This window comes from Hylobates moloch, unplaced genomic scaffold (genome assembly GCF_009828535.3).
Source record: "Hylobates moloch isolate HMO894 unplaced genomic scaffold, HMol_V3 SCAFFOLD_1, whole genome shotgun sequence".
NCBI lineage: Eukaryota > Metazoa > Chordata > Mammalia > Primates > Hylobatidae > Hylobates > Hylobates moloch.
The window spans coordinates 17,280,101-17,306,029 of NW_026652276.1; the positions used below are offsets into that span (position 1 = coordinate 17,280,101).

General features: G+C 37.6%; 1 protein-coding gene across 3 annotated transcripts in view; it reads left to right on the plus strand.

Annotated features, from left to right (window-relative positions):
• The window catches only part of CUL3 (cullin 3), a 114,382-nt gene that overhangs the window by 43,473 nt on the left and 44,980 nt on the right, over positions 1-25,929 (plus strand). For all 3 annotated transcript variants that reach the window (XM_032754242.2, XM_032754247.2, XM_058437957.1), the window contains one exon: positions 7,354-7,467. In XM_032754242.2, coding sequence (XP_032610133.1) covers positions 7,354-7,467 — 114 coding nt within the window. The remainder of the gene's footprint in view (positions 1-7,353; positions 7,468-25,929) is intronic.

The window sequence follows — 25,929 nt, forward strand, 5'->3', positions numbered from 1 at the left end:
TTATGTGTGTTGTGGGGTATGGGAGAACTGCACATTATGTCCTTCAGCTCTCCTATTAGCCCAAGAGCTGCTGGCCCAGTATCAGCTTCCTTATCAATCCATGGAGATACTTGGGAATGAAAACTCAAGGGCAAAGTTTGGGAGCCTGTAGCTCCTGGTCATGCTAATGCCTGCACTTCTCTCCTGTCATCCTCCTTTCCAACTCCTTTTGTTTCTCTTTACCGGTAATTCGACTGACTTGAGGATGTGTATATTGCAGCTTGTACATTAATTTATCATTAAGCAGGTTTTATCATACAGTTGAAAAATAGGCCAGACACGCTGACTCATGCGTATAATCCCAACACTTTGGGAGGCCAACATGGAAGGATCACTTTGAGGCCAGGACTTCGAGACCAGCTTGGGCAAAACAGTAAGACCCCTTACCTACACACGCACACGCGCACACACGCACACACACACACACACACACAAAAGCCAGAAGTGCTGGCACGTGCTGCTGAAGTCCTAGCTACTTGGGAGGCTCAGGTGGGAGCATCACTTGTGTCCAGGAGCTTGAGGTTGCAGTGAGCTATAATTGTGTCACTGTACTCCAGCCTGAGTGAAAGAGTGACACCCTGTTTCTTAAAAGAAAAAGGTTTCCTTTTGACAGTAATTCCACTTTAATCTTTGCTAAGGATTCAATTTTTTAAAATGCAAGAAAAGCTCTATCCACAGAAACAAAGAATAGTGGTCAAGTTTGAATTGTTGCAGAGTGCTGCATACGGTTGATATACTCAAATTGTTTAACAATTCTTTCATTGTTTGGAATTTAAATTGCTTTTATGAATAAAGCTTGTGGCATCATAGCTTATGTTTATGATAAAATAATAAGGAAACAGGGCCCAATTTTCAAATAATAATTACTTCAAATTTTTTAAAATTAGTGTATAATAAAATTGACCTTTATTTTCATATATCTCTGTGAATTTCAGCACACATAGAGATTCATGTAACCACTGTCACACTTGATACAGAACAGTTGCTTGACCCCAGTAAACTCCCTCTGTTATCCCTTTATAGTGCTCTTAACCCCTAGTTCCTGACAAACCACTGATCTGCTATCTAACACTATCGTTTTGGATTTTTTTTTTTTCAAGAATGTCATTATAATTGGAATTATAGTTTGTAATCTTTTGAGTCTGGTTTCTTTCATTCAGCATAATTATTTTGAGATTGATCCAAACTATTGTATCAATAATTTGTTCCCTTTTATGGCTGATACTCTATTGTATGAATGTACCACAGTTTGCTTATTCATTTACCTATATACTTGTTGAAAGACATTTTGTGATTGCGAGTAGAGCTGCTGTGAACATTTGTGTGTGATTTTTGTGTGAATGTAAGTTTTCATTTCTCTAGTAAATACATAGAAGTAGGGTTGCTGGGTCGTGTGATGTTATTTAACTTCCTAAGAACTGCCAAACTGTTTTCTGGTAAGGCTGTACCATTTTGTTTGTGGTAGTTCTAGTTGTTGCAAATCTTTGTCAGCACTCGATACTGTCAGCATCTTTTATTTTAGCCGTTCTGGTGGGTGTGTAGGGGTTTCTCATGGTTGTAATTAGCTTTTCCCTAATGACTTACATTGTTGAACATCTATTCATGTACAAAATTGCCATCTGTATATCCTCTTTGGTGAAGTGTCTTTTCAACTCTTTTGCCCATTGTTAAATTATTTGCTGTCATCGCTAAGTTCTAAGAGTTTGGTTTTTTTTTTAATATGTTCTGGATACAGTCATTTGGTTTTTCTCCTATTCTGTAGCTTCTCTCTGTTACTATTTCAGTGGTGTCTACAGAACAAAAATTTTTAATTTCAGTAGTCTAGTTTAGCATTTTTTCTTTTATAAATTATGCTTTTGGTATCATTTGCTTAAAATTACCAGATGACATTTTCTTCTTACATTTTATTGTAATATAACCTTTTTCTTTGGATTACTATGGTGCATTGGAAATGATATGATACAGCTAGGTATTTTTCTCCTAAACCAAAGGTTAATATTAAATGTTAATCAGTGGCATTAGAAAAGCAGGACTCTTCTCACTCATAAGTGGGAGTTGAACATTGAGAACACGTGGACACAGAGAAGAGAACAACACACACCAGGGCCTGTTGGGGGATGGGAGGTGAGGGGAGGGAACTTAGAGGATGAGTCAATAGGTGCAACAAACCACCATGGCACACATATACCTATGTAACAAACCTGCACGTTCTGCACATGGATCCTGTGTGTGTTTTTTTGTTTGTTTTTTAGAAGAAAAAAGCAGGACTTAGAATTGCATAAATACCATTATTACAACAATATAAAAACGTATTCATGTTGAAGAATTTCTGCAAAGGGAAGAGACAGAAATGGCTAGTGTGGGAGCCAGTGGTTTCCTAGTCCTGGATGTTGTATCAGAATCACCTGGGTAGATACTTTAAAATTAGAGTTGTCTTTTGATCTTGGGTGGCCCCCAAATATTTCTTCTGCTTTCTTCTTTCTTCTTTCTTTCTTCTTCCTCCTTCCTCTTCCTTCTTCCCTCCCTCCTCTTCCTTCTTCCCTCCCTCTCTTTTTTTTTAAATACAAAGTTTGGTTTTTAGAGCAGTTTTAGATTTACACCAAAATTCAGTGGAGAGGCTGGACACAGTGTAATCCCAGCACCTTGGGAGGCCAAGGCGGGTGGATCACTTGAGGTCAGGAGTTCAGGACCAGCCTGGCTAACGAGGTGAAACCGTGTCTCTACTAAGAATACAAAAATTAGCCAGGTGTAGTGGCACACACCTGTAATCCCATCTACTTGTGAGGCTGAGCCAGGATAATGGCTTGAACCTGGGAGACAGAGGTTGCAGTGAGCCGAGATTGCGCCACTGGACCCCAGCCTGGGCAAGAGAGCGAGACTCCATCTAAAAAAAAAAAAAAAAAAGGTGGAGGATGGAAGGTACTAAGATTTCCCGTATACACCCCTACACCAACATATGCACAGCCTCCCCCCACTATGCACATCCCACACCAGAGTGGTACATTTATTACAATTGATGAACCTACATTGACACGTCATCATCACTCCAAGTCCATAGTTTACATGAGGGCTCACTTTTGGAATGAACTCAGTCTATGGGTTTGGACATACATTCACTAGTATAGTATTATACAGAATAGTTTCACTGCCCTGTGAATCCTGTGCTTTGCCTACTTACATGCCTATTTTTTTTTTTTTTCTATCTCTAGTTTTGCCTTTTCCAGAATGTCATATAGTTGGATCATACAGCATATACCCTTTTCAGATTAGCTTCTTTCACTTTTTAATATGCATTTAAGTTACCTCCATATCTCTTCATGGCTTAAAGGCTCATTTCTTTTTAGTGCTGAGTAATATTCCATTTTCTAAATGTAGTACAATTTATTAATCCACTCATCTGCAGAAGAACATCTTGGTTTCTTCCAAGTTTTGGCAATTATGAATGAAATTGCTTTAAACACTTTGTGGGTTTCTGTGTGGACATAAGTTTTCAGCTCATTTAAGAAAAAACTCAGGAGTGTGATTGCCAGATTATATGGTAAGAGTATGTCTAGTTTTGTTAGAAATTGCCAAACTGCCTTCCAAAGTGACTGTACCATGTTGCATTCCCACTGGCAGTGCATGAGATACTCTTTTGCTCTGCGTCCTTGCTAGCATTTGGTGTTGTCAATGTTTTGGCCATTCTCAAACATATGTAATGGTATCAGATTGGTGTTTTAATTTTCAGTGTCCTAATGACTTATGATCTTCTCAGATGCTTACTTGCCGTCTGTATATCTTCTTTGGTTAGGTGTCTGTTAAGATCTTTCGCCTTTTTAAAAATTGAGTTACTTTCTAAGTTTTAAGAATTCTTTATATATTTTGGATAATAGTTCTTTATTAGCTTTGTCTTTTGCAAATACCTTCTCCTAATCTGTGGCTTGTTTTCTCATTCTCTTCACTTAAGTCTTATTTATTTTTAGAGATAGGGTCTTGCTGTGTTGCCCAGGCTTGCCTCAAACTCCTGGGATCAAACGATCCTACCCCCTCAGCCTCGTGAGTAGCTGAGACCACGGACGCACTACTGCATCGTACTTAAAATCCATTTGTAAAAGCTCTTCGGGTGACTCTAACTCTCTGCCTGATTTGTGATCCACTGTTTTGAGCTTTCTCTTTCTTCTTTGCAAAGCTAGTGCCAGGCACAGCCATCAGTTCTCCATTACTTGTACTTCATCTTTTTTGTCACAGCTGGTCCCATCCTGCTGTCAATTTCTCTGGTGTTGCTACTTGTTCTCCCATGTCTCTCTCTTCAAATTCCAACTCTTTATCTGTGTAATTTTAGTATAGGTTTTCTTTAATTATCTGTTCATACTTAATCCGTAGGCCGTTTTGGTTCTGGTATTACCTGTACAGCAGGGTTCCCTCCCATTTGCCTTGCTGGTACAGAAAGTAGGTGATTGTGTTAGGCCATGAGATTAACAATGTTACCCCTCCCACCATATTTCCCACGCTTGCTTTCTTTTTCAATTTTTTTTATAAGATGTTAATAATTTGTAAAATAAAGATCTTTTTTCACTTAATGTGTAGTTTATGTGCCAACTTAACCATCTTTTTAAAAGCCTATTTTAATCTTTATAATGTTCATCTCATTCCTACCATTTTATTGTGTATGTTTGAATAAATAATCTGTTCACTTTCAACTGATTTTCTACAGAAATGTTAGAGGAAAAATTTTTTGTTCATAGAGTAATCTGAATAAGAAGACATTGCAGCAGTGTATCTAAGGCATTCATTTTACTTCTTTCAGTCATGAGTTTGTGTGTATGTGTATGCATAATTGAAAAATAAACATAAAATTAGCTCTTAATTGTAGCTGTTTTTTGCTATTAAAATTCACTGTTATTGGTCAGGATAATTTTTTGAGGTATGATGCAAATAAGGCAATTATGACACATTGTACTAGTAGATCACATTTTATTTTGCTGAAAGGCAGGTATAAATATAAATGACAAATATGTAAATCCTTGATATATTTTATTAGAAAATGTACAAATCAGTGATTTTAAAGAACATGCCTTATTTTATAACATTAACTTTTTATTTAATTGGTCAGTTTTTCATTCATTCAACAAACATGCAGGCACATTTATGTGTTCCAAATTCAGGGTGATTTTAATGTAGTTAACATTTAACTTAATTTTATAATATAGCGGTATGTAGAAGTTCATATAAGTCCTTAAGAATAATTAATGGACTTGATATTCTGATGTTTGAAATATGTATTTTTTTTGTATGTAGTATAGATTGCTCTTGCATTGTCATGATTTTAATTTAATTGCTACTCTTCAGTAAAGGAATACGGAGCTTGGTGTAAAATTTTGAAAATAAGCACGTTTTCAACTTGCTGGGTTTTTGTGGGGGGGATTTGCATCTGACAAGTGCTAGGTTTAATGAGTTGAAACAAATGATACATTATTCATTTAGTATAAGTATTTATATTAACTAACTTGATATAATTAACATTTTTGGAGGAATTTCTAGATAATGTAACTTGAAGTCATGGAGCTTAGTCTTGTGAACAAAAGATTAAATATATGATAAAATTCTAAATTATGTGGTATAGGCCTAGTGATTTTTATACTGTACATTTAGTAGACTAGATATAGTGTCTCATCATTAAATGTAATAACCTCGTTTTCCCCAATATGTAGGAAAAGATTCTGTTTTCTTAGTTTGAATTTATTCTTCTACAGTGTGTCGTGTGTATTTTCTTTGGCACTTTTAGCCACTTGTTCATATTAGATCTGATACAGAATGGCATTTTATTTATCTGTATTTGTAATTGTTTTAGAGGTGTCTGTATATCTCAACATACATTAAATAGTTGATGTTTCTCAGAAAGCACCATGACTTCAGCTTTTTCCCAATCTGAAAAAGTGTAACCACTCTTAGAAATTTTCTATGGTAAAGGATATTTGGAGATAAAAGAGTTTTGTTTTGTCTAGAGTTATTGAGAGTTTAGCTGGATTGTGGAAGGTTGGTTGGATTTGAATAACTGTAGAAGTTGGCAGTATAGTCCCAAAGTGTTACAGGAACTTGGAGACAAACACACGACGGCTTTGTGATAAAACAAGAACCAGAGTCTAGATTCTGTTTCTGAGTGAAATGGTCTTTCTATTGGGCAGATAGCATAGCAGGAAGGGGTAGTGGTCAATAACATTTTATCAGAGAGGATAGTACTAAGCTTGTGGACTGTGGAAAGGAATTTTTGAAGTCTTGAATAGTCTTTTATCAGGGTTGGATTGGAAAGACATTTCAGGCTCAAGGGAACTTTATGTGCAAAAGCAGATAATCCTGAAAGTGCTTGTGTTGGAGGTGAATCATGGCATTGGAGGGCAGGGATATGAAATAAATGGTATTATATATACCAAGCACTATTCTAGGTGTGGGATAGACACATGGAAAAGACAGAAATCCTGCCACCATGGGGACATTAACATTTTAGTGGAAGAAACGATAAACTGTAGTATAGTAGGTAATGATGAATGCTATGACGAAAAACAAATCGTATGGTGAAGAAGTAGAGCTAGGGGTTCTTTGAAATAATTGGTTGGGAAAGACCTCTCCAGAGATGAATTTTGAGCAAAATAAAGTGAGTGGGACGAGCCATGTGAATTGAGGCAGAAGGAATGGCAGAGCACAGTTGCTGTATTTAGTAAAGAGGCCATTGTAGCTGAAGTGTACTGAGTAGTTTATTATAGAGTGTTTACTGAGTACTAAGCACTGTTTTAAGTGTATTACTAGCATTAATTCAATTCTTAAAACAATCCAAGAAGAATGCTATTTCACATATAAGGAAACTGAGGCACAGAGGTTAAATATTTACCCCAGGTCACACAGTTTGTTAGGGAGCTGGGATTGGAGCCCAGGTAATTGACTCCAAAATCAGTATTCTGAACCATTATTCAAAGTTGGGGAAGGGAAGGTGTAGTAGGAAGTTCAGCAGTAGCCTGAAGCCAGTCCTACAGGCCCTTGTAACTTACTATAAGAATATAGGATTTTACTCTGACAATGATGTCAAGTCATTGGAGGGTTGGGAAATACCTGGGAAGTTGATTTATGTTCTGGAGATCAGAAGAGAAGTCTGTACTATACATATACATTTGATACTCATCTGTGTATAAGTTATAACTTAAAATACTTCTACTAGCCTGTAACATTTCTTTGATTTAAATTAAGGATTCCACTTCATTATTTTATTAAACAGATATGTGCATGCTTATATATATGAGTGTGGATGTGTGTGTGCAAACTAATGAGCTCTTCTGTTACTAGGTGCGAGAAGATGTACTAAATTCATTGAATAACAACTTTCTTCAAACGCTAAATCAAGCTTGGAATGATCATCAAACAGCTATGGTGATGATTAGAGACATACTAATGTACATGGTAAGTAGAGCTTTTTAAATGTTTTCTTCCTTTAAGCAGTTAAGCATTTGAAGGCTGGGAACGGTGGCTCACGCCTGTAATCCCAGCACTTTGGGAGGCCAAGGTGGGCATATCATTTAAGGTCAGGAGATTGAGACCAGCCTGGCCAGCATGGCAAAACCCTGTCTCTACTAAAAATACAAAAATTAGGTGCGGTGGTGGGCACCTGTAATCCCAGCTACTTGGGAGGCTGAGGCAGGAGAATCGCTTGAACCGGGGAGGTGGAGGTTGCGGTGAGCTGAGATCGTGCCACTGCACTCTCACTTGGGCAACAGAGTGAGACTCCGTCTCAAAAAAAAAGGAAATTAAACATTTCAAAACACAATGACTTTCTGTCTAACTTAGTTATAGTAAGTCTCAGTGTGGAAGGTGGTTTTTATTTTTTAAATGAACAGTACTTTCTTTGTAAGGGCCAACCGAAGCCTATGTGAATAAAAATCTTTTTATTTATTTATTTATTTTTATTTTTTTTGAGACGGAGTCTTGCTCTGTTGCCCAGGCTGGAGTGCAGTGGCATGATCTCGGCTCACTGCAACCTCCGCCTCCCAGATTCAAGCGATTCTCCTGCCTCAGCCTCCCGATGAGCTGGGACTAGAGGCGCCCGCCACCACGCCCGGCTATTTTTATTTTTATTTTATTTTTATTTTTAGTAGAGACAGGGTTTCACCATGTTAGCCAGGATGGTCTCCATCTCCTGGCCTCGTGATCTGCCCGCCTCGGCCTCCCAAAGTGCTGGGATTACAGGATTACAGGCGTGAGCCACCGTGCCTGGCCATCAATAAAAATCTTAATTGTTCACATACTTAGTGAATGCTTAGAATGAGAAACTGAAAGGGAATGATTTAATTTTTTTCTTAGTATTTAGCACTTGTCCTTTAAAATGGAAAATATGGAAAAAACCATATTAACATCTCCTTAAGAGTTGTTAAATGACAATGAGAAACAAAAGCTGAATATTCTTACAAGTTTTTAAATCCTAAATTCTTACATCTTCAGTGAGAGAGGATGTCATATTAATACAGGTATTTTTTCTGATAGTCATACGCTCATAGCTGCCATCTATTTTTCTTAATAGTATATTATTGCAGTGCGATATTGCAGCTGGTCTTGTTTAAGGATATTAGCTTCTTCACATGTATATTCCATTTTTCACTGGCTATTGCTGTATTTTGTTTTTATCAGTCAAGAAAAAAATCCTGTTCAGCAAGATCATTTGGAAAACACTGACTTTGATCTAAGCTGTTTAATAACTTTCAGAGAGATTAAATTCTCAGTTAAAAAAATTTGGTGTTATAGAATGACGCTAGATTCATTAAGTTTAATTGTTGTATCACTCCAAAATTAATAAGTTAATGACTTGTTTTACTTCAGTGTTTATGTTTGTGTATTGGATATAATTATTTTTTCCCAAGGTTTTACCTTTTTATATTTTTATTTCTAGTTTTTTTAGTTTTAATGTAGTGATGAGAGCTTGTCCTAGTTTCTTTTACTTGGTAGAATAAAGCAATGTTTGGAAAGAATTTCCAATGAGAACAAACAGCTGTAAAGTTTTTTGTTCTGCTCTGTGAATTCAGTCAGGCCTATTACCCCTGGTTTTGTAAGGGCTTAGTGGCGAGGGGGTCAGGGAGAGGACACTTCACTTTTAAGGGATTTGATAAAAGGTATAACAAATTATTTAGCTTTCTGAGCATCATTTTTCTCATCCGGTTATAAATTAACCTTGTGTTATCATTTTTAAGTTAAATGAGATGGTACGTGACAACATATATCATAATGTCTGGCATATAAATTTGAAATAAGTTAGCTTGTTGTTTTCGAAGTTCTACATATGGTGAGTCTTTAAATTACATCCTAACTAACATTAAGATAGAAAACCACTTGTAATCTTATGGTTTATTCTTTTGACAAAAGAAGTATTTTAAAATTTTATACATATGCATACTCTGATGTTATTTTTAAAGTGTTTTGTTTCAGTCCTCCTCCTCTCTTTTTTTCTTTCTTTTTTCTTTTTTTTTTCTTTCTTTCTTTTTTTTTTTTTTGCAATGAAATCTCAAACGTTGAATTCTGGCTCTACACATGGTCAAGAAGTTAATTAGTTCACGCCTCAGGTCCCTCATCTATAAAATGAAAATAATATTGGGTAGAGTAGTCATGAGGCTTAAGTGGAACAATTCATGTAAACCACTTGTAGGGCTTGGCCCATAGTAACATGCTCATTAGAGATTAACTGGTATTATTTCTTGTCCCTTCATCTTTTCATCAAACCCATTCGGTAGTACCACAGTGCTGCATGAACTGAAAATTCATACAGGGTAGATTGATGCCACTGTTTGACGCATCACAGACCTGTTGTCAACCCTTCACACTGCCCAGCAGTTTCACTCTTTTTCTTTAGTCAGCTTGCTCCAGCAGTTATTTCTCTTCAGACCTCCATCTCTCCCTTGGGTTCCCTCCCTTGTAGTAAATGATCTTGCCTTCTATTTCTCAGAGAAAAGAGAAAGCATCAGGTAGGAACTATGTTCATTTTTTGCCACTAAATCTAGAACTTTACTTGTATTTTCTCCCCTTTTATGTTTTTCTTTTTCCCTCCTCTTTTAGTAGAGGGTGGTGTCCTCTTCTGTCAGAGGCCACGTCTCAACCTGTGCTGTGGGTCAATCCCTTTCTACCTTGTCATGAACCTTAAGTATTTTAGAGTTCTGCCTTTCATACTGGATCTTACTCAACCAGCATTAAACATGTTCAAGCCACTCACTCAGTCCTCAAAATACAATTCTATTAAATTCTCTGGTGAACCCGTGCGCTGTCTCCCAGGATCTGTCATGTGTCATTCATAGCTAAATGTGTCATAAGAAATGTTGACATTTGCCATCTTCCTTTTCTCATCTTTCATACACTTTGAATACATTACAGTTAAGCTTCTACCTCAACTATTATGTTAAGTTTTGCCCTTACTAGTATCACCATGGTATGTTTTCATCTCCGAATACAGAGACTGCTAATCTCCATTCTCCTTGGTTTTTTTTTTTTTTAAGCAGCATTTGCCACAGTTGGTCATTCCTTCATTCTTCTAACATGTTTCCTTGATTTCTGTAACAAAGAACTCTCTTTGTATGCCTCCTACCTACCTTCTTACTGTTTCTTAGCTTCTCCTCCTCCTCCAACGACTACTAACTGCCCCCACTATCCCCCCTTAAATAGAGGCATTCTTGGGGTTTAGTCCTAGTTCTTCTCATGGTACACTGTCTTCACCTTATGTAGCTTCATGTGCCTCTGCAGATGATTCCCAAATTACGTCTCTAGCTTCATTTTCTGAGATTCAGACTCATATATTCACTTGTCTGGTTAACGGAGCCCTCATTCTCTGAAGTACTTCAAACTTGGCATGTCCAAATGAGCTCATAATCACTATCATTCAGTTGTTCATACTGAAACTTGAGAATTATTCTTATAAGTTCCTTCTTTCTCCCTACATCATCTGTTGCTAGACTCTCCAGTTTTCTCTTTATTGTCTGTTACTCAACATCAAGCCACCTTCATTTCTCTCTTGAAATATTCAGTGTTGCTAGTCTTACAGTGTTCACTGGGCTCTTCTCTGTTTTCCATATTGCTCCCAGGATTACTATTTTAAAGCCAAATCTGATCATGTTACTGCCCTGTTGAAATCCTTCTCTCTCATTTTGGAATTCTTTTACGTGTCTTCTGTCTGGAAATGTTTCTATAATTTTTTTTTTTCCTTAATGTCACTTGCTCTACTTATCCTTTATGTCTTACCTTATATTTCTGGTAAGCTTTCCCTGACCCACGTACTCTCCACTGGCTGCAGTTGCTCTCATTGTACCTAGTACTATTCCTTTGCAACATTTATCACAGTCATTAACCAACTGTTCAGTATGTAGTTTGCCCACTGGACTGTATGAGGATGGAAACAGTGTTTGTGTCACTATTGTGTTTTTAGTACCTACCACAGCTCCTTGTACAAACTAGGCACTTACATATATCTTTAATGAGTTGGTGCAGAGTTATATAGTATGTTTTTTTTTTTTAATAAACTACACTTTTTAAAAATGCTTATTAAAAATATGCTATTTTAGGCCAGGCACAGGGGCTCACACCTGTAATTCCAGTACTTGGGGAGGCCTAGGTGGGTGGATTACTTGAGGCCAGGAGTTTGAGACCAGCCTGGCCAATGTGGTGAAACCCCATCTCTACCAAAAACACAAAAAATTTGCTAGGTGTGGTGGTGCATGCCTATGATCCCAGCTACTCAGAGTCTGAGGCAGGAGAATTGCTTGAACTTGGGAGGCAGAGGTTGCAGGAAGCCAAGATCATGCCACTGCAGTCTAGCCTGGGTGACAGAGTAAGACTCTTATCTCAAAAAAAAAAAAAAATGGCTATTTTAGGTTCAAAAAGAAAGTGTTTACCTTCATGTTCTGCAAGATTTTTTAAATTTTCATATCCTTCATTTACTTATATTTTATATTGCCTTTTTATGTGTAGTGTTCTAGGCTTAATTAAAATGTACTTAAAAGTACATTTTTATGTTTTGTTTTGTTTTGTTTTGTTTTGTTTTTTGAGACAGGGTCTTGCTCTGTCGCCCAGGCTGGAGTCCAGTGGCGCAGTCTCGGCTCACTGCAACCTCCGCCTCCTGGGTTGAAGCGATCCTCCTGCCTTAGCCTCCTGAGTAGTTGGGACTGCAGGTGCGTGCCACCACACCTGGCTAATTTTTGTATTTTTGGTAGAGATGGGGTTTCACCATGTTAGCCAGGCTGGTCTCGAACTCTTGGACTCAAGTGATCCACCTGCCTCAGCCTCCCAAAGTGTTGGGATTACAGGCATGAGCCACTGTGCCCAACTGAAAGTGCATTTTAAAATTAAGGTAAAATTTAATATGCGTTGAAATGAACTAAAGTGTACAAAATGATTTTTGACAAATATATGCACCTCTCTAACCGATACCTCATTTAAGATAAAATATGCTTTTAATTTTTCAAAAATCAAAAAAGTTTTTCTCTGTGGACATCTCCACTTTTTTTTTTTTTTTTTGGTAAGACTTTTATCCTCAGCCTAGACTCTTAGGTTCTATTACCAACTATGCAGGTTTCTTGTGGTTACTGGCTCTAACTATTGGGATTTTAGATCTTAGGTCTAGAGCAGGAGGAGATAAGAAACTTCACTGTCTGCCCACCCACTACCTACTCAGCTAGCTGACTTTTTTTTTGTTTGTTTTGTTTTGTTTTGTTTTGTTTTGTTGTTTTTCGAGATGGAGTCTCGCTGTCGCCCAGGCTGGAGTGCAGTGGCGCGATCTCGGCTCACTGCAAGCTCTGCCTTCCAGGTTCACACCATTCTCCTGCCTCAGCCTCCTGAGTAGCTGGGACTACAGGCGCCTGCCACCACGCCTGGCTAATTTTTTTGTACTTTTACTAGAGAAGGGGTTTCACTGTGTTAGCCAGCGTGATCTCGATCTCCTGACCTCGTGATCCGCCTGCCTTGGCCTCCCAAAATGCTAGAATTACAGGCGTGAGCCACCAGCCTGGCCTAGCTGACTTTTACTCTTAACAAGGAGGTGTCTATGTCTAAAATGTTATGCATGATACTGTGGGACACACTGCCTCTTGAAAATGTAAATGAAGTCACAGGTTACGTGGAGGTAACCATTGTTCAAAATTTGTCCCACATAACTTTGTTGTTTGGCAGGTTTGGTGTTGCAGAAAGTCAACTCTACATGTCTCTTGATGGAACATGTGGCCTCTAGTTTCTGCCACCCCACCCCTTCCTAATGTTTGAGACTTGCATTACCTGTTTGGCTCCTGAAAGCATTAAGAGTTTGTAATCCCCGCTTTACTTACGTATGTTAATTTGATTCATTCTTTTTTTTTTTTCTTTTTGAGAGGGAGTCTCAAGAGTGCAGTGGCACGATCTCAGCTCACTACAAGTTCCGCCTCCCGGGTTCATGCCATTCTCCTGCCTCAGCCTCCCAAGTAGCTGGGACTACAGGCACCCACCACCACAACCTGGCTAATTTTTTTTTTTTTTTTTTTTTTTTTTTTTTTTTTAGTAGAGACGGGGTTTTACCATGTTAGCCAGGATGGTCTCAATCTCCTGACCTTGTGATCTGCCCACTTCGGCCTCCCAAAGTACTGGGATTACAGGCGTGAGCCACCACACCCAGCCGATTCATTCTTTTATTAAAGAAATAACTCTATGTTTAGCTTATAAGATAGTTTGGGACTGGTTAATATGTTTCACTTTCAGTTTTAATTATTCAAATGATTAATGATGGGGAAAAGATTTGATGTTACAGAAAGTTTGTTATATACATTATATTACAGCCTGAATTATTGATGCAATCCATAAGTATTTATTAGTATTTGGTTCAATTTTCTCTTTCAAGCTATGAAAATGAATATAATATTAAGGGAAAATTATAGATAGTATTCTATAGGCTACTCGAGCAATTACAGTTAATGTCAAAGGGAACAAAATGATTTTCTATCTTGATCTTCTGTTAAGAAGGCTAATAGAAGAATTGCTGTGCAAAACTTTATGGAGAATTTCAAAGGTATTTTTGTGTTTCTTCTTGAATTTGTCTGTATTTCCAATCATTTTCACAAACAGCAAAGGTAGAGTAGTATTGCAAATTATTCTGAAAGGAGATTAGAGGGAATCAATTCAAAGGAATGGGGAGAGAGTAACCCAAGAAAGGAGGGTCACTGCTTCTTTGAGCTATTTGGAAAGTCATCAAGGATGGGTAAAGAGATGAAGTGGAGTGTAAAAATAACTTTATGAAGAGGAGAGAAGCTGAGAAACTCTCTTTTGTTATTCTAGTCTCCTTAGTAATGTAGAAGGTAGGACCATCAGTTTAGGGTGACAGAAGCATGTGAGTTGTTGAGCCCTTAAGGAGTGTGGTAGGCTACCCCCTAGCCCCCCAATCCCAAAATATGTCCATGACTAATCATTGAAACCTGGGAATATTACCTTTATATGGCAAAAGGGACTTGGCAGATGTGATTATGTTACGGATTTTTAGATGAGATTATCCCGGCCTGTTCCCCTAGAACTGATGTAATCATACTGGTTCTTACCAGAGAGATGAAACAGTCAGTCAGAGAAAAAAGGTGATATGATTGTAGAAACAGACTAGAGTGATGCACTTTGAAAATGGAGGAGGGGGCACTAGTCAAAGAAGACAGATGGCCAGTAGAAAAGCAAGGAAATGGATGCTCCCTGAGAGCCTCCAGAAGGAGCCAGCCCTGCCAGCATCTTTGCTTTAGCCCGCTGAAACTGATTTCAGTTTTCTGAATTCTAGAATATAAGAGAAGAGATAAACCACAAATTTATGGTAATTTTTACAGCAGCAATCAGAAACTAATACAAGGGAAAAAATGGAATGCTCACTGTGCTGTGATCAAGTAGGTGTAAATAAATGGATTATCTATAGTTGTGAGGGGATAATTTAGGTGAGTTGGCACAAATTTTGTATAGTGGAGCCAGTTAGAGTTTGTCCTTTTTCCAGGTACTTAGCCTCAGAGAAGAGTGTTCAAAATAAGGAAGACCCACTGATAGAATTTTCCCTCTTGGGTGTGGGGGAGAATTCTAAGATAGTAGCATTTTTTAAATGGTTGCTGTGGGTCTGTGCTGTTAAAGGAAGCAAGTGAATCTCATATCGTCCATGAAATAGAAGTATTACGTATTTGGGATCAGTAGACCTGGAGATCTAGTGAGAATGAGAAACGGGATCATTCAAGTGTAACAAAGTAGGAGAGGTGGGAGGAAAAAGATGATCTTCAATGCCAGAGTTATTTGATGTCTTCTAATGATGAGGTTCAAGGTTTGCTTATATCAATATGTGGCCGGAGGGAATCTTGATAAAATGCAAGATTAAAATTTAGGCATCTTTAGTGTGTCAGATTGCTCATTAGTGCGAATGTTGTAGTGCGAATGTTTCTCATAGTGCGAACCAAAGGTAATAGGTGGCAAGGAGCAGAGTTTAGATGAATACTATACTCTATTTGCTAAAGCTACCGTGGAGAATTTGTGTGCCTTTTTGGAGGCCAGAAGATAGGATGAGAACATAGAGATGATGGAGTCTGTGGGTCTGTATTTTCTCATGTAGATTTTGATGATTTTAGCTCTTTAAAAAGTTTGTTCACAATATTCTAGGTTGCACATTTAGAGAATTTTGAAAATAACTATATTCTGGAAAAGCACAGATAGATTAAGAATTTTCCTGGCACCTTCTCTGCTTTCAGAATGATGTACTAGAAGAAATAGGATACAGTGACTTTTGGGCTATACCTCTTCAACGTTTTGACTGACTTTGCTTTTGTAAGAAAGGTCTTTTTAAGACAGGCTTTCCCCATTTGTGCTCTAATTTTTTTTTTCTTTTTTTTTTTTTTTTTTGAGACGGAGTCTCGCTCTGTTGCCCAGGCTGGAGTGCAGTGGCGCGATCTCGGCTCACTGCAAGCTCCGCCTCCCGGGTTCACGCCATTCTCCTGCCTCAGCCTCTCCGAGTAGCTGGGACTACAGGCGCCCGCCACCACGCCCGGCTAATTTTTTGTATTTTTAGTAGAGACGGGGTTTCACCGTGGTCTCGATCTCCTGACCTCGTGATCTGCCCGCCTCGGCCTCCCAAAGTGCTGGGATTACAAGCGTGAGCCACCGCGCCCGGCCTCGTGCTCTAATTTTTATAGCTATGACTGACCAGTATCCAGTACCCCGGCATCTTTTTATAGTTAGAAGCCCAGTGCTAGGCCTTATGTCAAGGAAACCAGGGCATCATGAAATACTGTAAAGGTTAAGAATGTGCCTGATAATAAGGGTTTCTTCCTTCCTTAAATTCCTGCTTCTTTTTTATTTTATTTTTCTTTCTACTTAAAAATGTTATTTAATATTCTTCAGCCCCTATCTGAAACAGATTAATAGAACAGTAAACTTTTTTTTTTTTTTTTTTTTTTTTTTTGAGACTTAGTCTTGCTCTGTCGCCCAGGTTGGAGAATGATAAACTTGATTGCTGTGCCTTGTGAACTGTTTTCTGGCTGTATGCAGTGATGTTTTTAGCAGTCCATGACATTAAGTTTAGGAAGGCAAGTATTCAGTGTTTACACTGCCTAACGTGAAGTAGACCCTGTGGTCAGAAATATTTCTTTTCCTTTTCTTTTCTTTTCTTTTTTGAGACGGAGTCTCCTTCTGTCGCCCAGGCTGGAGTGCAGTGGCGCAATCTCAGCTCACTGCAGCCTCTGCCTCCCAGGTTCAAGCGATTCGCCTGCCTCAGCCTCCCGAGTAGCTGGGATTACAGGCGCCCACCACCACGTCCAGCTAATTTTTTTGTATTTTTCTTAAAGACGGGGTTCACCACGTTGGCCAGACTGGTCTTGAACTTTCGACCTCAGGTGATCCACCTGCGTCGGCCTTCCAAAGTGCTGGAATTACAGGCATGAGCCACAGTGCCCAGCCCAGAAATACATCACATCTTGATAGAGTAAAGGGAATGAACTTGTGTACATAAAGTGGACTCTGTCAATGTATATAGGAAGTTTGGAGTAGTGAGAAAAATGTTTAATGTGAATTGAGAAACTAGTTCCTGCTTTGTCGTTAACTTGCTCATTTACCCTCTCAAGACTCTTGTTTCCGTATCTGTAAAATTATTGGACAAGAGATCTGATTGTTATCTTTTGGGAGTCATAGATCCTTTGGAAAATGGTCATATTTCATGAACTCTCTCCTGGAAGAGGCAGGCATGTGTGCATGCACATACCATAGAACACATACTTTGTGCAGTTTCAAGGGGTTTATGGGTGCCTGAAACCTGTCTATGGAATCTGTAAGGATATGTTGATTAGATTATTTTAAATGTTAGAGCCCTTTTAGCTCTTAAGTTTTATACCATCTTAAAACTGAAAGTGAACAGCTAGATGTGGTGTCTGAGGAATTATGATAATGAAGGAAGAAAACAGGGTAGATTAAGTTGATCACAGTTTCTTTAGGAACTCTTCAAGTAGGTTAATATAAGCCTTCCTTGGCTGTAAGTCTCCCCAACACTGCTACTCAAAAGAGCAAATAATACTTTCACCGTTGGTGCATGCCAGGCACTGTTTAAGCACTTTATGTATGTTAATTTATTTAATTGTAACAATATTATTATCTTATCATTATTTTTATTTTTAAGCAATACTTCAGGAGATCAATAAAACAAAAAAATTTATTGTGTTTCTTTGAAGATAAATGTTTTTCCGAATACATAACAACAGATATCATTTATTACATACCTGTATCACTGTGCCACATGTTTTAAATACTTGACCTTAAAGTTGAATGTTAGCTCCATTTTTGTGAATGAAAAACTGAGGTTAGAAAGATTAAGAATGAGGTTAGAGAGATTAACCTGCCAAAATCATACATTTACTGAATAACTGGAGTAGAACATTGGGTTTCAGCCTTTGAGTTTGCAGTGTTTGATTTTTGATTCAAAATTGAATTTAGAATTTGATTCTAAAGCTCATGGTCTTCACCACTGTGCTCTATCAATCACCTCAGTGCAAAAGAATTACATTAATTGACTGTTTAATAGTTTATGATAAACCCAGAGTTTTAAGGTGTATCACTTGTTCTGTGTATTGAAGCATTTAGTGTGTTTACATTTAAAATAATTACTGGTACATTTGGGTTTAAATTTACTGTCCTGTTTTTTTCTGTCTCATCTGTTCTTTGTTACTTTCCTCAGCTTTTTTTTTTGCTTTCTTTAGATTAATAAGTGTATTTTATTACCCCCACCCCCCATTAGCTTATTATTTACATGTTATTATTATTTTAGTAGTTACCTTAGAGATAATATGCATTAGATTAGTTTTTTGTTTTGTTTCTTAACCACTTTCTGGGTAGGGCAAAGGTCTTAGAACATTTTGACTTCTTAGGGTTTTTCCCCTTTGGTTTTTATACTTTTGATCCTGGGTTGTTTTTTTTTGTTTTGTGGGGGAAAGGGGCAAGCATGGTGTTTTAAAATTTGAATTCCAGTATTATGTATGAAAAATTGTGGAGGCCCTGGATGATACCTTCCTCCAAAGTAAATTTAATTTTGTTCCGGCAGGCAGGTAAAGTACAGTCAGCTCACCGTGATCTAGTTGAGGCTAGCTTTTAGTTAGCATTGGTCTGTTAACAGTTTGCCTTTAGTTCCAGGAGACACCTATTCACAGAGCATAGTTCCTCTGGGGTCTGAACTGAAAGAAAGCCCGAGGTGTTTGCCAGGTTGCCTTCTGAATTAATGTTCCTAGAATTCTAACAGTTGTCTCTTCAGCACAGATCTTCAGCCTCCCTTTGATACTTTCTGTTTGGATTCTTGGTGTCATCACCCCTTGCTTAGGGTGCTATATCAGTAAACATCTCAGTGAAAAATTTCTTGCAGAATTTGCGGCTCTTTGTATTTCTCTCCTCTTCAGAACCTTGACCTCTTAAGTCCTAGCTGCTTGGTAACCAACCCCACTTTTGTCTTTCTGGTTGGGCTCTTATTTCCAGTCCTCCAAATACAGCAAGTGACTGAAGGGAACCAGTGAAGGCTGGTATGGGGCTCCTCTCAGTATGTTTGCCTTTTCCCGGAATCTTGGCCCCACAAGTCTAGGTTGCCTTTGTTAGTCTTGATGCTTTTAAACACTGGGGGTTTTTGGTTTGTTTTTTTAATTGTGGTCAAATACATATAAAATTTACCATCCTACCCTTAAGTGTGCAGTTCAGAGCTATTAAGTGTATGTTCATATTGTTGTACAGAGCTGTCACCACCATCCTCTCCAGAATTCTTTTCATCTTGCGAAACTGAAATTCTGTACCCACTAAACAGTAACTTTCCATTTTCCCCTCTACCAAGCCTCTGCCAGCTACCATTCTACCTTCTCTGTTTATGATTTGATCACTCATTACCTCACATAAGTGGAATCATAAGGTGTTTGTCCCTTTGTGACTGGCGTATTTCACTTAGCATGTCCTTAAGGTTCATCGTATTATGGCATATGTGAGCGTTTACTTCCTTTCTAAGGCTGCATAATACTGCATTGTATGTGTAGACCACATTTTGTTTATCTGTTCATCTGTTGATGGACACTTGAGTTGTTTTCACCTTTTGGCTACTGTGAATAATGTTGCTATGAACACGAATGTACAAATACCTCTTCAAGACTGTGCTTTCATTTCTTTTGGGTATATACCCTGAAGTGGAAGTAGTGGATCCTATGTTAATTGTTTTTGTAATTTTTGAGGAACTGCTATATTGCTTTCCACAGCAGCTATACCATCTTAGGTTCCCACCAACAGTGCACGAGAGCTCTAATTTCTCCACATTCTTGTCAAAACTTGTTATTTTGTGTTTTGTGGTTTTTTTTGATAATAACTCTTCTAAGGGGTATGAGGTGGTAGTTTTTTATTTTCATCCAGCTTTTATAGTTGTTCTTCCAGGGGAGTTGGTCTTACAAAAGCTTTTCTTTCAGTACTAAAGGTGGAATAACATTTTGAGGTAGATGTTATTTTACAGATGAGGCAACTGAGACAGATACTAAGGTCACACCTAGTAAATGGCAGAGACAAGACTGAAACAGAGGCTATCTGGTTCTTGAATCAGTGCTCTTGACCACTGAATTGTATTGCTTCTCTAATACAGGTCTTCTTTCCTGAAAGATAGTCTTATAAATTCATTGCTCTAAGACCTCAAAGTGTAATTAACTGTTTTTTTTCCTCTGACCTCTAGATTATTAAATTTGAAGTAGAGAACAGTGTTTTTATTTTATTAATTATTGCAGTTTACACAACTTTAGAGAAACATGGGTTTGATTTGTCCACTATTTTGGTAGACAATTCTTAAATGGAAATTATTTTTAAATAAAATTTTTTCACAACTGTTTTTCTTGTTAAAATTTTTCAGACCCCTGAGAAGGATTTTTTTTTCTTTGTTTTTTTTTTTTGAGACAATGTCTCACCCTGTCACCCAGGCTGGAGTGCAGTGGCAGGATCTTGACTCACTGCAAGCTCCGCCTCCCGGGTTCATACCATTCTCCTGCCTCAGCCTCCCAAGTAGCTGGGCTACAGGCTCCTGCCACCACGCCCTGGCTAATTTTTTTGTATTTTTTAGTAGAGGCAGGGTTTCACTGTGTTAGCCAGAACGGTCTCAATCTCCTGACCTCATGATCCGCCCGCCTCGGCCTTCCAAGAAAGATTTTAAGAAAATTTTTACTGTGGTGGAAACTCTGAGCTTTTCAGTAGTGGCTAAGCCTACACCAGGTTTTTTGACACCATATCATATGCTTCTCTACCAAATTTATCAGTAATATTTATATATCTAGAAATGTTTATCTGTACAGTTTACTAATTCATATGTTACTGGTGCTGTTTTAGAAGTATAGTCAGTTACTGGTATCACGGAAAGTATTGGGACAGTTCTTTAAACTTTGATCTAATTATAATTAGACTTTTTCCCCCATTATGATTCTGCAGTAGAAACTTTCTGCTACTTTTCTGCTCATTTAAAATTTTTCTATTTCTGTCTTCATTGTGTTAAACCTTTTTAAATCTGTATTTATTTCATGATTCGAAAGTGAACTCTGTTTGAAAATATTTTATTACTTGTTAATAGAGGATTACCTTAGTGATTAAATTTGGTAAGGCAGGTTCTAACATGTTCTGACAGACATGCCATAGAGTTATTTGCCTCTTTTTTTTTTTAATTTTAAATGTGAGTTTAACTTTTCAGGGTTTATCTCTAGCTTACTAGCAGAGTAAGTATTTAATATTTATAAAGATTTTTTAACCCTGTTTACGTTTGTCTTTTCCTATTCTCTTTTACAGTAGTAGACACAAACAGTTACAGATGTTCTTAGTATGAGGATAAGAAACTGAAAGAAGAACTATTTAAGAGTTTGATTAGCCAGCTTGACAGTTAGCTTAAAAAACCAACTTTCACAGGAATTCACACATTGTTTAACTTTTTTTTTCCCCTAAATAAATAGCTACTGCTGGCCATATGTGGGACCAGGCAGAGGATAGATGAATGAGTACTAATAAATAACCATCCTTGGTCTATTAGGAGTAGTATTAAAAGTACTGAACTACTTTGAGAGGCCGAGGCTGGTCAGCAGTTCGAGACCAGCCTGGCCCAACATGGTGAAACCCTGACTTTACTGAAAATACAAAAATTAGCCGGGCATGGTGGCACATGCCTGTAATCCCAGCTACTAGCGGGGCTGAGGCAGGAGGATCACTTGAATCTGGGAGGCGGAGGTTGCAGTGAGCCAAGATCATGCCACTGCACTCCAGCCTGGGCAACAGAGCAAGACTCTGTCCCAAAAAAAAAAACAAAAGTATGAAACTACTGGACTTTAAAGCAAACATGTTATTAAAAACTCCCTTAAACTTTGTAATAGAACCAGAGGACTCTTGTATTTATATTTATACTAAGCTTTCAGAGTTGAATGTGACCCAAAGGTTAGTTTTAGAATTTGTTCTCAAACACCTGTTTACTCATAGTTACAAATGAAACATTAGATAGGAATGATAAAATAACAATTTTTAAGTTGTTTCTTTCCTTGGGTGCACCATTGATTTTGCCCAGAACCCATTTATCCTAGCTTGCTTTTCTGTAACATATGACTATTAAAAATATTTACTAAACTTTTTCTTGCAGGTAAATTAAGTAGTAAGAGTTAAGTTGTTTTTTTGAACTTCATTTTCACATTGGTTTTTATTTTAACTTTTAATTTGTTTGTAATGCCATTCCCTGAGTAATGAAACAATTTAGCACACTTTAAGAGACACCCCTTGACTTTGCGTAGGTTTAGCTTCAATAGGAACTGTATTTTTGCATCGTGTGTCTTGACACCTTTGAGCATACTTTTATGTGCTGAATTTGATTTCTTATACGTCATTTAACTATTTAGATATGTTGGTAGGGTGAAGAGGAAAAGGCACATCTTTGCCAAGATGGTGGAAGTAGTACTATCTGTGGTCTTGTAGGGCCAAGCATTTTGTTGGTGTCCTCGTGGCTTCTGGGCATGCAAAGAGCCCTAGGCCTTGAGTAAGCATTTGCAGGAGTTTTCCATGGAGGTCACCTGGTTGAGCTTTCCTTTTCTTGTGGCTGAGAAAGACTCCATCTCCCTCCACTCCAACTCCTGGAGACCTGCCTGTCCTAGTTGATGTTTTAAAACAGGTGGTGCTTTTGTATTTTTTTTATCCAGCCTTTATAGTTCTTGGCAGGGAAGTTGGTCTTAAAAGCTATTTATTTTCAGGACTAGAAGTAGAAATGAGTGGAATAGCATTGTGAGATAGATGTTATGTTACAAATGAAGTGCTTATGTTACAAATGAAGTTGGTTTATCAAGCTTACTGTATGAAGTCAGATGCAGAACCAGCTGTGAAAAGGGGGGCATGAGATGGGTCCCCACCATTGGCTCCTGTCTCTCACCACAGGTCCACCTAGGTTGTGAAAGTTTTTGCTCATTGCAGACCTGCTTGGCCAAGGAATAGCAACCCTTGAGAGAGAACTGTAAATAGAGATTTAAAATGTGATTTATCTCTGTGGTGATGAAACTCACATCCTTTTATGTAAATATAATGCTTGACTCACATTAGGCTTTCGAACATATTTTTCAGAACATTTTATATTTAAAATGCCTGTTTTTGGCTTTAAAAAGGCAAATAGAAAAAGCTACCAACTTTCTATCTCTGCTAAGCTCTCTTTAGTAGATAAGTGACTAATGTCAAACTCATACTACATTTTGGTCAAAGCCTGGGATTAAGACATTTTAAAATCAGTCTTTAATTTTTTTTTCCTCTTTTGGAATGATTTTTAAAATCTTGTTCATACTTTGAGATTGCTAATTAGAGGTTAACCGGAGCTGGGACTTTTAAAAAAAAATCTTAAAAAATAGACACATTAAAAATTAAAACCTCACAAGAATTTAAATGATATTAGAATCATATCATATGCATATCACAAGTTTACTGTGAATATATGTATACATTTCTGTTTAACATATGCACACAAATACTCAAGGGTTACGCATTTGTACCCTTAATTGTACGTGATGGTAATTAATCATACATGTCAGACATTTAATATAAATGATTATTTAGTATTACTATTAATAGTTTTATAGAGCCACACTTAAGTTTCTGTGTTTCTTCTCCATTGATTAGCTCTTTTTTTATCTATAATGAAATTTTAGGGTTATCAAGTTTTTCTTAATATTATATGTCATTTAATTATAATCACACACATCTTGACAGTCTCAAGTTGAAAGACAAAAGCTTAGCTCTTATACCACAGTAACCCATGTCTTTAAACATTCTATGTTCTGCCTACACCTTCCAGATTCAGGTTGATTTTATCTCTTATCCGAAATGCTTGTGACCATAAGTGTTTTCAGATTTCTCATTTTGGGGGATTTTGGAATATTTGCATATACATAATGAGAGATTGTGGGAATGGAACCCATGTGCTAAACGTAAAATTCATTTCTGTTTTATATACATAGCCCAAAGGTAATTTTGTACAATAAGTAATTTGTACATGAAATAAAGTTTTGGCTGCAACCCGATGCATGAGGTCAGTTGTGGAATTTACTTGTGGCATCATGTTGATGCTCAGAGTTTCAGAGTTTGGAGAATTTTAGATTTCAGATTTCTGGATTGGGGTGCTCAAAACTGTATGTGTTCTCATCACATGCCTTGGCTTCCTTTACTGAAGCATCATTTTCCTCTATACACAGCATTCCTGAAGAATTCATCAGTTCTGACTGATGTCTTTCTGCCTTTTTGCCAGAGGGCTTTAGATAGCAGACATTGTAGGCCATAAAGTAATCGATTTACCTCCTTTAGTAGCGATACCGTCATTGTGCTTAAAGTTGGGACAGGGGAAATCCAAGCCCTGGGAGACCGGTAACAAATAGAAAGGGAAGAAGTAGTGAAGTGTACATGTATTTGATCCTGCGTGTATATTATTTTTTGGTGAGAGGATTAAGTTTCATAGGAAATGATATTAATGTTTTAGGGATTCTCTTTACCGGCCGTTTAACTGAGGGCCACAATGAATGAGTGACTTACTTAAGGTCACATAGCCAGTTAACAGTAGAGCCAGGATCATATAAAGAATTCCTAACTTCACATCAAATATTATTCTTATTATTAGAGGTTTTGTATTAAAAAAGTTACCATAAGTGATAGATCCCCCTTAGAAAAGTTTGATAATTTCCATACAGCCCAGTAATTCCTCTTAGAATCCACCCAAGAAAAATGAAAGCATATGTCCACAAAAATATTGTACCCAAATGTTTATAGCCACATTATTTGTAATAGACAAAAAATGGAAACAAGCCAAAGTATCCATCAGCTTATAGATAAGCAAAATGTGGTGTATCCATGCAATGGAGTGCTGTTTAGCCCTAAACAGAAGGAAATACTGTTGTATGTTACAACATTAATAAACCTTACAAACTTTATGCTTAATGAAGGAAATCAGACACAAAAGATTATATATTACAGGATAATTATATGAAATGACCAGCAAAGGAAATTTATAGAGACTGAAAGCAGGAGTGAACAAAGGACTTGTCAGAATTGCCAGTACTTTCTATTCTAGCTGCAAATCCCGGTAAAAGGTTCTCTCACTACTGTTAGGCTACTTTTCCAGTATAATCTTCCATATTCTTCACTTACCAGTTGAACTTTGTGCTTATTGAAGTTCTGTTGTGTTTTTCAAACCTGTGTATTCCAATTGTACTTATTATTAATATACAATTTAATATTGTGTAAATTGATAAAATCTTGTGGAAAAAATAAAATTTTTTATTTGGCAAGCTAGATTGGATGCTTTGGAAAGACTTCATAAAAGCAAATGGCTACATACTGGTTTGAATTAAGTGTAGGTAATTTAAGACATTGGAGTGAAAATAGTAAAAAAAAACACCTAGAAGGATTTTACATTCAGATTACTTCACAGATGCCTCTAGTTCATGCTTCACCTTAATGAAACTGAGCTAGGAATGCTAGACAATTTATTATGTATGAGTGTTTATAAGTACACTATTTGTTTTCTTTTTGAAATGGGGCCTTGCTCTGTCGTCCAGGCTGGAGTACAGTAGCACTGTCTCGGCTCACTGCAGCCTCCGTCTACTGGGTTGAATTGATTCTCCTGCCTCAGCCTCCCAAGTAGCTGGGACTACAGGCGTGCACCAACACGCTCGGCTAATTTTTGTATTTTTAGTAGAGACAGGGTTTCACCATATTGGCCAGGCTGGTCTCAAACGCCTGACCTCAAGTAATCCGACTGCTTCGGCCTCCCCAAGTGCTAGGATTACAGGCATGAGCCACTGCACCTGGCCTGTATGTATACAGTCTTGAGCTTCAGTCACAGGACTCATTTTCAAAGAAAGTCCTGATGTCTGAATGAATGTT